At 34.8% G+C, this 13,079-nt stretch overlaps 1 protein-coding gene across 2 annotated transcripts in view; it reads right to left on the bottom strand.

The window, feature by feature from the left end:
- The window catches only part of HYCC2 (hyccin PI4KA lipid kinase complex subunit 2), a 59,221-nt gene that overhangs the window by 19,070 nt on the left and 27,072 nt on the right, over positions 1–13,079 (bottom strand). For both annotated transcript variants that reach the window (XM_084289378.1, XM_084289379.1), the window contains exons 6-11: positions 7,823–8,002; positions 5,795–5,875; positions 5,080–5,195; positions 4,129–4,224; positions 1,112–1,228; positions 341–428 (exon numbers count right to left, since the gene is read on the bottom strand). In XM_084289378.1, coding sequence (XP_084145504.1) covers positions 341–428; positions 1,112–1,228; positions 4,129–4,224; positions 5,080–5,195; positions 5,795–5,875; positions 7,823–8,002 — 678 coding nt within the window. The remainder of the gene's footprint in view (positions 1–340; positions 429–1,111; positions 1,229–4,128; positions 4,225–5,079; positions 5,196–5,794; positions 5,876–7,822; positions 8,003–13,079) is intronic.

Below are 13,079 nucleotides of genomic sequence, written 5' to 3'. Positions count from 1 at the left end.
AAGCAAAGAATATACCTTTTTGCAACCAACATCCTATGACATACAACCATTCATTTAAGCTTCTTTGAATCACTCATTAGTAGCTGGTGCCAAAACAACAAACATTTTGATCCAATTGTACAACATTAGAAAATCCTATCTTTCTGCATTAATTAAAGACCCCAACACCCTAGCAGATAAAGCATGGTATAAATAGCTATGTTAAAAACACCAGCTGTTAACAAACACTTGTGTTTGGGAATGCAGTAAACAGCAACAAATGCTTTCATTATGAGTCCACTTCAGAAATGCATCCATATTCTTAATCAAGTCCATAAATTTCATTAGATTTTTTTCTTACCAACAGAGGCTGTGAGTAGAGTTCAAGCTGTGCTCTGTAAATTATGTCCTCCAATACCTCCTGGCCAAGATCCCATTGACCATTATATCTAAAAAGTAAAAAAGAAATTTATCTTTTGTGTCTTTGGAACTCGCTTGTCTTTTTTTGCTGCCCAAATACAGCTTTTCACTTCTTATGTGGAAAACTGCATGCACACCCAGCCCCTCCACTTCTTTCAGAAGTGTGGACAGAGTTTTGTATTACTCTTGTTGCTATAACAAAAAGGGATACCCCCTGACACCTCCAAGTGAAAAAATGTTGATACCACAATCAGGACAAACTTAAAGAATAAAAAAAACGGGTCAATATATAAAGGTTTACAATACCTAGCAGGACTCAGTTTTAATCAGTAACAGATCTTTGCTACCTCAGAAGCTACCGGTATTTGAGCGGACTGCACTTCAAGTTACCCTGGCAGCCAAGCTCATTATGCTTTTGAACAGAAGGTTATCTGAAGGTAGTGGAAGCTTAGGAGAAGATGATGCTAGGAGCCTCATTCTCTTCAGCACATACTGCTGGTGTTTCACCACCTACTCCAATGTTTACAGAGATACTCGCAAATTATCAGTTGACTGACTGAGCAAGTAATGGGAAATATAATAATTAGAGTTAAGATTCCTGTGTCCTAAAAGTTTAATTAATTTCTTTCAATTACAAAGAAACAAATGCTGCTATTTTACTCCATGTAAAACTAGCCATTTATTCTTTTACAAAAAAAATAAGTCTACTTACATGGCATAATAGACACCTGTGAGCAGCTGCACCATGAAGTCAGGGTCCAACACCACTCTACCATAGTGTTCTTTCCAGCGTTTCTCATGCTGCCGTGGAAATCCACTTACACACAGCCTGAAGAAACATATCATTGTAACAAAATGTTAACCCCAGAAATACTACAAACATCTTTACATCAAAGCGATTTCCTTTAATTTTTAAAATCTGCTTGTCAACATGTAAGTACACAATGTAGAACACTTATGAACACTTATGTTGCTCTTCCAACCAGTAAAACAGTTTTAAAAGTGTCTTAAGAAATGACTTGCTGATAATCCAAAGTATTATTCCCATATAGCCATCATCTCTTTTCTTCAAATCATAACCAAAATGAGGCATGACATTCTCTATTGCCAGCCACTAAATACGAGGCTTTCCCAGAAACTCAATAACCAAAACTAATTTTCTTAAAAGGAAACAGTGGTATAGAAGAGAGACAGGTCATCCCCCATCTAATGTATACCGACAGCATGCAATCACCTTTTACCTTTAGTTAACACAGATATTGTATAATTGAGAGTTATTTTCAGCTGCCTTCTAAAAAAAAAAAAAAAAGGAAAACAAAAAACAAACAAAAGTCTTCTGGCCTGTGACAAAGTGTATGCTTTTTATACTACATAGCACTGACTCTACAGTTTAAAAAAAAGATGAATTTATTCAAAACTTTAATATCTGAAACTTATATGTGGAACATGGAAACAATACATGGCTACTAATACATTTAATGTACATTTACTGTTTCTCTAACCTACATGTATTTAGGATTTTGCTCATAAAAGAAAATAACATGCATGAAACCTCAAAATTAACAGACATGCTAAAACACAGCATTCGATTGCCTGTTTTCCATCAGACATCTGAACATGTAACTTCTACACAGTGCAAGGATCCAGTAATGCCTAGATTAGTGTTCCCTTTTAAAACTAACAAAAGGGATTGCATGAACTTTGTGAATACAAACTGACACTGATAAAAACAGTGAATGAAAATGCCCATTAGCCACCAAAAAATCCCAAAGGTTTCAGGGGAGAGGATCCCACCACTCACAAAGAAAGTATTCATGTGTTAATTCTCTTTCCAGAAAATGACACCTTATACTTGTTTTTTAATTCTTCAAACAAAGATGAGCAAATGCATCTGGTAAAGAATAAAAGCTAATACCTAAAGGATTTCCCAGTTATCATCTTTAACCTAAAACCCATGCAATTTATTATTTAAAGCATGTTTCGCAGCCTCAGTGACAAAAACTGTGGCCCAAGTTCCTTTCTAGGTGACAAGCAGACAGTGCCACAATGAAAAGCAACTACCAGCTTGATATGGTTGGTCTACTTTTTCCACCGAGGCAAGCTGCATAAATCAAAGTATCCCAATGGTTCTGCAGGTTGCACTGCAGACCTGCCCAAAAGCTTTCAGAAGCTTCACAGCTACACAAGGAAGATCCCAGAAGTTTCCATTTCCAGGTCACTCTGCTGTTTGTGGAACAAAGTGACTCCTGCTTTAGGCATCCAATTACTACATTATAAACTATTATAGAACTTCTACGTGTGATAACCAGAATACAAGTTAAAAATGAAGTTTACAGTAAAGTTTCAATAATGCATGCTTAGAAGAGCAACAATGTGCATAAGTTCAGCTAAATGAATACAGTTCTGGAAGTTGTATTTAGAAAATTAAGGAAAATAACTGCAACTCAATAACTCAAGTTGAAAATGGATTCCTTTAACATGCATGTTACACAACTGTGACCACATAACACAGAAGACAAAAACGTGCAACTTTTACTCAATTCATCATAAAATAATCTCATTGTTGGAAATGGTTTGTTGCATCCAAACTCTTGTTGCTGCCGCACTGTTCCAAACAATAAAAAAATCCTTAGCCTATAAAATGTTCCCTCTACTCTCTACTCAAAGAATAGATCTAATTTTGAAATGCAGGGAAATTGAACACACTTGCCAAATTCAGCACAGTCTTAACTTGAAGATGATGGAAGCACACCAAGAATTAAATCATTGCCATCAGAAATTAGAGGAAGGAAAACAGACTGTCATCTTAATTAACTTTGTGTGCATTACTGGAGAAAACACACCGTCAGAAACTAGCCTGATCCTTTTTTGCCATGCAACTGAATTGCAAGTAATGTTTTTCTTTTATGACAATAGTGTGCTGAAGCAAACAAGCTAAAAATCAAACACGTTTAAAGAGATCGCTCTGGAGATAGCAGGGAAGAGAATTTATCTCATTTTAGACAAAATTGCTTATAAAAACAGGCAGATAGGAGTATCAGAAATACTTGAGATTTTTCAGAGCATAAAGCAGTGATCTTTGCCAACCAGATGCTTCTAAGACTATCCAAGCAGGAGATTAAGTAAAGGACATGTATAAGAGTTTGAGAATTCACAGTACTGAATTCTCCACAAAACTGAATGTCATTCCCACTGTGGAAAGAAAGGAAAAAAAAAAACAACAAACAACAACAACAACAACAACAAAAACTAAAGCCCAGGATATTGTTTAACCACTTCATATGAACCATTCTCAGAAACAAGAGAGGTTTATATTTGGAAGCAGAGGAAGCTAGATGCATTCCTCACACGATTTTAAAGCTAATCATACTGAGAAGCATCAGATTTACCTATCATTCAGACAAAGACAAATCAGTCTGAGCAAAATTAAACAAAGAACAAAAAAAAAACCACAACACGTTTTCTTCCTCAAAGAACAGCAACAGAAGTTACATAACTGGAATGAAACCCAATGCAGCAGTAAGATAATCTACATGTTTTATTTATATCCAAGCATAGCATCAAATCTGCAATTAAGTTGCAGCAGGACTGACTAAGAATTACAGGTTTTAGGTTATTAAATACAAGTAAATTCACTCTTTTTTTTTTTTTTTTTTTTTTTTTTTGCTGGAATAGCATTTAGAAATCTAGATATACCCTGCAAAACTACATCAAAGGCAAATGCCTCACCTGGAACCCATCCTACAAAGTGATTGGTAAGAAGAGGCAGGCATATAGACAATAGCAGAATTGTAGCACAGCATGAGAAAGCTCAGCACCTCGAACCTGAAAAGAAACAAAACTCAGTCTCAAAATTGCCTCACAGGAAAATGTGTCAGGAGTAAACACACAAATCCTGAAAACCTCTCCCATTACAATTCACTAACTTGAAATGGGATATTAAAGGTTCACTTTAAATTGTTATTATTGAAAACCATTAGCCTATGTAGGAATTATGAAGGAAAGAGAACATGGCAAAAAATTTGGACAAAGAGCTACAGAGCTGGACAAATCTGTAACACTTTAAAAATTATTTTATCATTTTTTCCAGAGCTACCTTTAAACAGGTAAAGCTGAGAGTCACTAGAACAGCAGGGCATTGAAACAGCTAGTCATACAGCTCAGTCTGCTCTTCAACATGCAAGGGATCTGGCTAAAAATGCTGGCTCCAGTGACTAATGATGAGTAAGTAGATTCCCAATCTTCCATGTCCTCAAGCAGCAGAAACAAGAAATCCAGCTTCTGTTATCACTTATCCCTAGTTCTATTTGTGCACTCAACTTCATTCCCATTTTCCTGTGGAAAAAGCAGTCCCAGTCTCAAGCAAGAGCTGAAATTTTTTTATTTTTTTTTTAAACACTTCCAGGAACATTTGAATTGACAGGAATAAACCCAAAGATATTCCTGACAGACACAGCAATGACATACAAGTTACTCACATCTAAATTAAAAGTAAGAACACATGAAGTTGGAAGCAAAAACAAAAATATACCTCAAGACTACTAACTTGTTCTCTAGCTTTATTTCCAAGCACTACATGTTGAGAAAGGACCAAAATATAACCTATTTAGTCTTAATGTTTAAGGACTTGTTGACTGCTTAGCGGAGCACCTCCAATGTTACAATGCATCTGATACCTACCGGTTCTGTGCTGTGAAGGTTTCTCTTTGAGGATGAAGATCACTGTAAACTACCCTGATGAGATCATGCTGACACAGAGCTCCTTCAGTTAAAGCCATGGATCCAATTGTAGAGGGCTAGAAGTAGGTGACGGAGGGGGGGGGAAATAAGTAAACCATAAGTAAAATTTCTCCAAAAGCATTACAATTTCTAACCACCCAAGCCAAAATACACACTTGTCTTGTTATCTATAAAAAAGAAAATTATTTCAGAATACAGTAAATCTAAAAACATTATCTGATTTCGTTATCATAAACTGCAGTAGAGCAGGTGAGAGTAGTTTTCAATTTTGATTGTTGCATAGCCATCTAAAGTTTGTCCTAATTGCACAGACCTCTTGTACAGTAACAGTGGAGAAAGAAAAACATGATTCCAAATTCAAATTGTATTAATGAGGAAATAGACTTCTCTTATCATAACACTTAAGAAGCAACCCATCTGCAACTACAACACAATTAACCTCTGTTCAGAATGGGCACTGTCAGCAAAATTTTTTTCAACATTTACATTACTTCACTATTGCTATTATTGAAATGGATTACATAATTGCTGCAAGACAGTGACATCAAAAACACAGTGCAACAGGGTGCACTTAAAATGGTCTGTTGCATTAAATGGATGCAGTTTTCATTGCTCTAATAGATCCAGGTCTAATTTACCATAGCAGTTCTCTTACCTCATGATATATGGAGGGTTTAGATAACGAAGGGATGGTGAAAGATAAAACTTTGTTGTTTCCATCTTTGTCAGCAATTTCCTGCATTTAAAAACAAACACAAATAAGCAACAGGAAAAAAAAATTAAGTCAGGACTTGGAAACTTATAGAACTCTTGAAAGGTATTTAAAAAGTAGGAAGTTAGTTGCTCTGATCTAATAAGAATGTTAACACTTTAACATCTCTGTTTTGCAGAGTATCAGCAAATCTATACACATTTTAAAAACGGGAAAAACCTCTATCACAGACGTCAGTTAAAAACATCATTGGCTCCTACATCATTGTGAGTTCATCAAGAAGCAAGAACTAAAAGCTTCTCTAGCCCACCTTAACATTATAACATTTATTTATAATAGAATTGTGTAGTGGAGCAAAGATAAACTTTAAGCCTGAACGATATAGACGCATAAGAGCTGATGAGTCACTTTCTGAAAACGGACAGCACTTCATAATAAATGCATTGCAGAGAAAAGGTGAAATCAAGAGGACTGGCAAAGCCTCTTTGGGCATTCTATCAGTAAGAAATATACATTTTTTTCTCAAAGGGCTATCAAAGTGATCAGATTTTATAGTTGCTAGGCTACTATATAAGCAAACCCAGCAATTTGTAAAGCCAGTACTCTAAGAGCAATTACATAAGGTTGCACCAAAAAGGAGTCTAAAACCCTGCCTTTTCATTTTGAACTGTAAACTACAAACAATGAGCTAGTCATTCAAGATTACACAAGAACCTAGTCCAAGGTAGCACAGCACTCAGAGTAGGCTTTAAGAGTCACAGTAGGAAGAGAACTGACGGCATTTAGCAGAATGAAAAAGATTTATCATTGTCTTTCACTTTCCATAGACTGACAAAGTAACTTCACTCCTTCAGTATCAGTAATGTGCAAAGCAATAACAACTGAACCAAAGAAAAAAAACTTAAAGGTAGCTACTGTTCATTTTGAGGCCTCCTTCTTTTTGAGTTTGGAGAGAAGGAAGAAATTACTGTCCTTAAATAACATTAACCACCAACATGAGTTTCAAAGGAACTACAAAGGGACCTTTATGAGAAAACTGAAGCCAAAGACAAATATCCAATCCAGCAAACAGTACCAACACTTAATAAGCCATTTCCTTTTTTTTTTCCTATCAGAATAAATCTAAAATAATTGGATTTTCCATTCCAGTTGTTTGAGCTGATCTAAACACATAGCAAGAACTTATTTATTTTTTAAAGAATTTCAGTCTCATCATGGGTACAGTTAAAAGGAGTGGTTCACTATAATAGTAGAGAGAAGGGCAATGTTTCAGTATAATATGCTTTCAAGTTAGATAAAAAAGAAATTCCCATCAGAGAATGCCTATCTTAGCAGTATTTCCAAATCTGTCAATCTCATAATACAGGTAAACATTTCCAGGATAAGGTAAGTATATAAAAAACAACTGTTATAACCAACAGCCAAACCTAATCTTCTACAGTTACTTTTACGAATTCTTAAAATCATATTTCCACTCAAGACAACTATCTGCTTTAACTGTAGACATGCATGTATTTAAGTGCAAACATGCACAGTAGGTTCAGCTTCAAACTGTACTTAAGACCAATTCAGAGTAAGCTCGGGTGGTGGTGGGGGGAAGCTACACAGGAAGGTTGACCGAACATATGCTTGACAGTCAGGTCTGTAGAAAGCTGTATGTTTCACCATTAAAGAGGAATACTTCATTTTGTTACATGTTCTTACAAGTATGTAACACTGCGAAAGCCCATGAGATAATCCTTCTTAGTCAAAATGTTTGCCCCAAAGGGATTTATAAACAATAAATAATATCTTCGCAAACACGTTTTTACTAAACTTTCAGTAAACTACGCTTTTTTTTACATAGATTAAGTATGTTTTCATGCAAACATATTATAATTTTAATTATGTTCTTTTAATATTTTGCTTTATTCCTACTGGTCAGTGATGGAAAACTTTAGATCAAACCTTTCCGCATCCATCCTCACTTACCAAGTTGTAAATGCCAAGCAGCAATGCTTCAATGCAACCATTACTTTGCCTATCCCTGCTGGCAGTAAGACGCAGATACACCCAGATCAACTCTGGCAAAAATTGTAATGTGAACCTCTTTAGCCGAACTTCAGAACTGCGATATAGTTCAAAGAGCTGGTGGCAAACAGGCTCCAGGAGCTGTGAAAAGGCAAAAAGGGTAATAAACTAACATTAGGCTTCTCTAAGAAGGGATAATACAATAGCAAACATAGGGGATATGCAATGCAACCATCACAGCCAGTGAAGATGTTCCTTGATGTCAAGTAAATGAATGAACCAAAACGAATTTGTATTCCTTTTAAGGAGATCTACAAGTAGTAAGTATTGTTCCCAAGGGGAACAAGTAAGCAGTACTGGGAAATGAGAACACTATTCTCTAGGGCTGTCAGTATGAGAATTATTTTGTACACAGGTACTAATTAAAGGCATGTGACAGACTTGTGGCTTGAGCTATGCACACCATAGAACTTTTAATAGCACATTTGTAAGGTTTAGAAAGGTATTAAGGTTGAAGATTAGTAGCAACTTCTAATGACCAGTCTATTGACAGATATATGAATTAATTTCTTAGCAACTACTTTTTAATCTCAAACCCAACCATTATGCATTTATTCAACACAATGCCAAACCATTCTTCTGCCTGAGCTGCCTTCTGGGTTTCAAAAAAAGGCCTTTATCAAGTCAGTAAGCACAAGAAAAAACAGTCATTTTAAGAGTCTACAATGCTAAGTTGATAACTAGAATGCATCCATAAAACTGCTAGAGAACATACAAAATAACAACAACAAAAACATGTCAAACTGTCTCTCCCCTTCCCATAACTAATCAAGTTTTTAAGACCATAGTCAAGAACTACTAAAACACAACATGTATTCAGAGAGGAATTTTGTAGATACTGTTCTGAGACTGTCTCAAACAATGTTTTTTCCAAGTTGTTAAGAGATGGGATGATCTGACCTAAGGAAAATGTTCATGGGGTTTGATGTCGAACAAACTGAGGTATCCACGTAACCTAAAGAGCTGCTATTTGTACAGAATAGTTACATAGTCAGAAGAAAAGAGGCCAGAATATCATATTTGTGATATTTTCTAAACAGACATGCTTTATACCTCTCATATACACACACGAAAACATTAGACATCAATTTACACATATCACTTTTTAGAATAACAAAACTCCTTCATTTAACCAATATGATAGCAGTCATACTGGTGAGACAAAAAGGCATAAATATGAAATACCCAGTGCAGAGCAAAAGATCAGGGACTGTATGTATGAATCCTCTTTCAGTACACAGTCTCACTCCCCGGGGTTATGCAGGTTAAGCCTTTCAGAGAACAAGCGACACGCTTCCTAGATTTTGATGCACTCTTCAATTAATTTGTCTAGTCATCAAAATCTTAGTACCCAGAATTTCCTGTGGAATTATTGTCACTGCTTTGCTCTGCTGTATGAGAAAGGACTTCTGTGGTTTGTTGTTTTTATGAGGATGGTGCACAAGTCCCATGCTACCAGAAGAGAGGAAGAGCCATTTCTAGAAGTGCTTAACTTGGAAATCCAAGAAACATGCAAGGCTATAAATCTGTATGACTGTAAAACTTAACATATACTTATTTAGACTTAGGTATTTTACTCTAGTACTTCACAGACACCCAGCATAAATTTGACAGTATCTCTATCAAGATAGCTACCTTAAGAGAGCATCAACTTTACAGTGCCCAAGAAAATGTGAACACAGTTCCAGTTCTAATACACAGTATCCGGGTCAAAGAAGCATGCTATTTTAAACCACTGGTTACATAAGCCATAACATCACATCTATGTAAAATGAAACTTTGCTAGCAGACAAATCTCGTCTTATGCAAGGCTTGGTGTAAGCACCTTGTGTAACAAGGCCTCTGATTGACAGTCTAATTATTCTAAGCTAAAAGCCTGTTTTTACAACAGAAGCAAAGGCAGACTCCACATGAGAGGGAGGGAAGAAAGCTGACACTAAGAATGCTGACACAGAATGAGCAAAGTCCAGTAATTTGGAGCACAGAGATTCTTACAAGCCATGTATGTAATATACCTTAATATGTCATTTTTTATTTGGGATTTAAGTGAAATTAAAAGCCAGTAAATCTTCTACTGCGAATGTTTTGACAGCATTGCCTTATTAGGTTCAGCAAACATTTTTTTATTTAGCATATTTATTCTAATATATTACACTTGTATAGCACCGTATGTTCTAAAGGTGCAAATGTATACTGTCTTAGTATTTACTTAGTGCAAACTCCTATCTAAAAGTAACACTATTAAAAGCTTCTGTTACAGTAGACAGTCAGATCCTCAGAGAGAGAAATGTATTCTCACTTTATGAAACACCTAGCACATTTCAGATGATCAAACAAAAAGTGGTTAATAAATAATTCAGAGATCACTGAATATATGTGTATGTTTGTTTTTTTTTAATAAAGTATAAACAGAAAGATAGTGTAAAAAAAAGAAATATGGAAATAAATACAACCACATCTGCAAGAAGATAACAGGTGTAAGATGAGCTAAACAAATATTATCAGAAAGTAGATAGATACAGTGGCATTGCTATAAATAGCGCTTCTGTTAGATTAGAGATGACAGTCACCCAAAGCTGTTTCCTTTTTGAAGTTAGTCAGTCTAATACAAATCCCATTAAACAGTGGAAAAGAGTAATTTATTTTAGCTGAAGTCAGATCAGATTCTACCAGAGTTAATTCTACTTTCTTTCAAATGAAAATTTTACAAAATTAGTCTTTTAAGTGAGACCACGCTGCCTAGAAACATACAGCGATATCCAGTCACTGGTACTGCAAGCATGTAGATACTGCTCATTTCTAGTAACTTTCATATTAGTTGTGCTACAACAGCAGAAATGCTACAATAAAAATATTTTCAAAGCCACAAGGCCGCAAATTTTTCCTATCAAAATACAGTATGATCTTACTCCACCTGGAAACACAAAAATTGATACTAAAAGAAAGAATAAAATGCTTTTATTCCAACCTAATTACTTGGTTTTTCAAAAAAAAAAAAAAAAAAGTCTTTTCCAATGAATTCTCTGACTACAGATGTTAGAAGACACTGGATAAACAGAGCATTTGTCACCTGTAGTGGATACATACATGAACAGGCACGCTTTTTTTTTTTATCTCAAAGATCTTTCAGTCCAATGTTAAAGTAGACTGAGTAGTACAGCATTCAGCCGAAAAAATACAAGCCAAAAAGACCATTACAATCATCTCTCTTTTCTAACAAACTAAAACCTGGCAAAAAGAGCTCTCCTGTTAGCTTAAAGCGCAATTAGCATAACAATTAAAATAATATTTTTACTGACTTAGATACAGTAAGTGGCAATGACATAATTTGCAAACTTCATTTTTACACCTCACAGAGATACACACTAGTCATGTTTTAAGGAAGTTGACTAATTAATAGATTCAAAGTTTGGCTTATTTTACAAGGTTGCCAAATCTTTAATAAATAATATGGTATGATTCTTAAGTTAAATATAACTTGTTATAAGACATATAACAAAGATTGGAAATGCTTGTCTTTTTGATGAATTCAATCAGAGTAGAAAATAATGTGCTCATTTTATGCTTAAGTATATCACGAATTATGAAATTAGGTGTTATTTCAGGAGTACTAAGTCTGGAAATTGCTTGGCATTGCAAAGGCAGTCTCATTTTTGTTTCAAGCTGAGCTTTCCAGGTTAAATCTAAAATAGCCACACACGAATAGTCAATATTTTAATTTCAGTAGTGCATTAGCTTAAAGCTTATAGACCATTTATGTCTATAACTGTAAACCAACTCAAAAAATTATGAAACTATCTAAAACACAGTACTTCCAAAGCACTTTACTTTAGAAAGCAAACATTATGCAAAAGAAAAAAAGATTACTCAGTTAAACAAGCTACTTGTGAGCAAGATCACTCTCTCCTCTTTATATAACTTGTGTTCCAGTCACTATCTTTATTATATTAAGAAAAACAAGGAATTCCATAAAAACTAGAAAGTAACAATGGTATTTAACTTGACAGTTTGCTTGCCTTCATTTCTTAGCTCTGAAATTGGTAGACAGCTGTCAAAAAAGAAACAATTACTTGTTTTGGTTCTTAAACATGGTAGATCCACATTAAATGAACAATACCATTCTTACTAAGATAGTACTGTGATTCTAGCAAAATTCAAGTCTGCCTAAACAGCAGCCTCTTTCAAGAAGTGACCTAAAGTCACTAAAGAAGTGCTGTGACCTAAACATAGGTCAACTTAACTTTATGATTAAGTTGTACTAAAAAAATTACTTGTCCATCATGTTGAAGAATACAGCAAGTAGGCTATGGTAATGGTTTGCCACGTAAGTTTTATCTTCATAAGCAATCAGTTATCTTTCTAAAAAAAATAAAGCCCTATATAAAGTACTTGAAAAAAATCTGTCTTAAAGCCAAGTATTACCACAGAATTACACAAAGTAACAAATTTATTATATACCTTTGTAAATGGTTTTTGTGTGAGGTTATACTCCTCACACACATGCAAGTTTCAAAGAAACGCGACAAGGAAATACAAAAAGCCTTAACAAGCAGAACTTTAAGATAGACTTCGAGTTTGGGGTTGCATATCTTATACTTGAGTTTAGAATCAGTCCCAAACAGCAACAGCAGCTTTGAGAAGCATTTGTGTGCTGTAATTTAAAAATCACCTTCAGATCCTTAAGATGCTTATTTTGCAAATCTGGTTCTTTGCATATTAAAAAAAAAAAACAAAAACAAACAAACAAAAAACTAACAAATGCTTATTCTCAGAACAAAGGACAGCATTACATATACTTCTGACTATGTAACACACACACAATAAAGGACAACAGCAGCAAAGGTGGCTTCAAGTTGGGGAGAATAACAGCAGTTTCAATACAAAGAAAAAGGTCACTATGCAAATTATTTGTAACATTGCAGTGACATTGACACTTACGAAGCATTACTTATTACATGAGAATTATGTAATCTTTTAAGCTAAATCATGCATTCAGCTTCCAAAAGCAGCTGAGCTTTTATTGTATTTAGAAAAATTAAAAGCTTCCTTGGCATTATATTTACAAATATACAAGAAATCTCGGATGATAAATCAAATATTTTGAAGCACTTTATCTAAAGCAGTTTACACAGTAGAGAGTGGTATGCTTACACAATTT

This window comes from Netta rufina, assembly GCF_964035555.1.
Source record: "Netta rufina genome assembly, chromosome: 6".
In the NCBI taxonomy this organism is placed as follows: Eukaryota; Metazoa; Chordata; class Aves; order Anseriformes; family Anatidae; genus Netta; species Netta rufina.
This window is presented reverse-complemented; position numbering and strand designations above follow the sequence as displayed.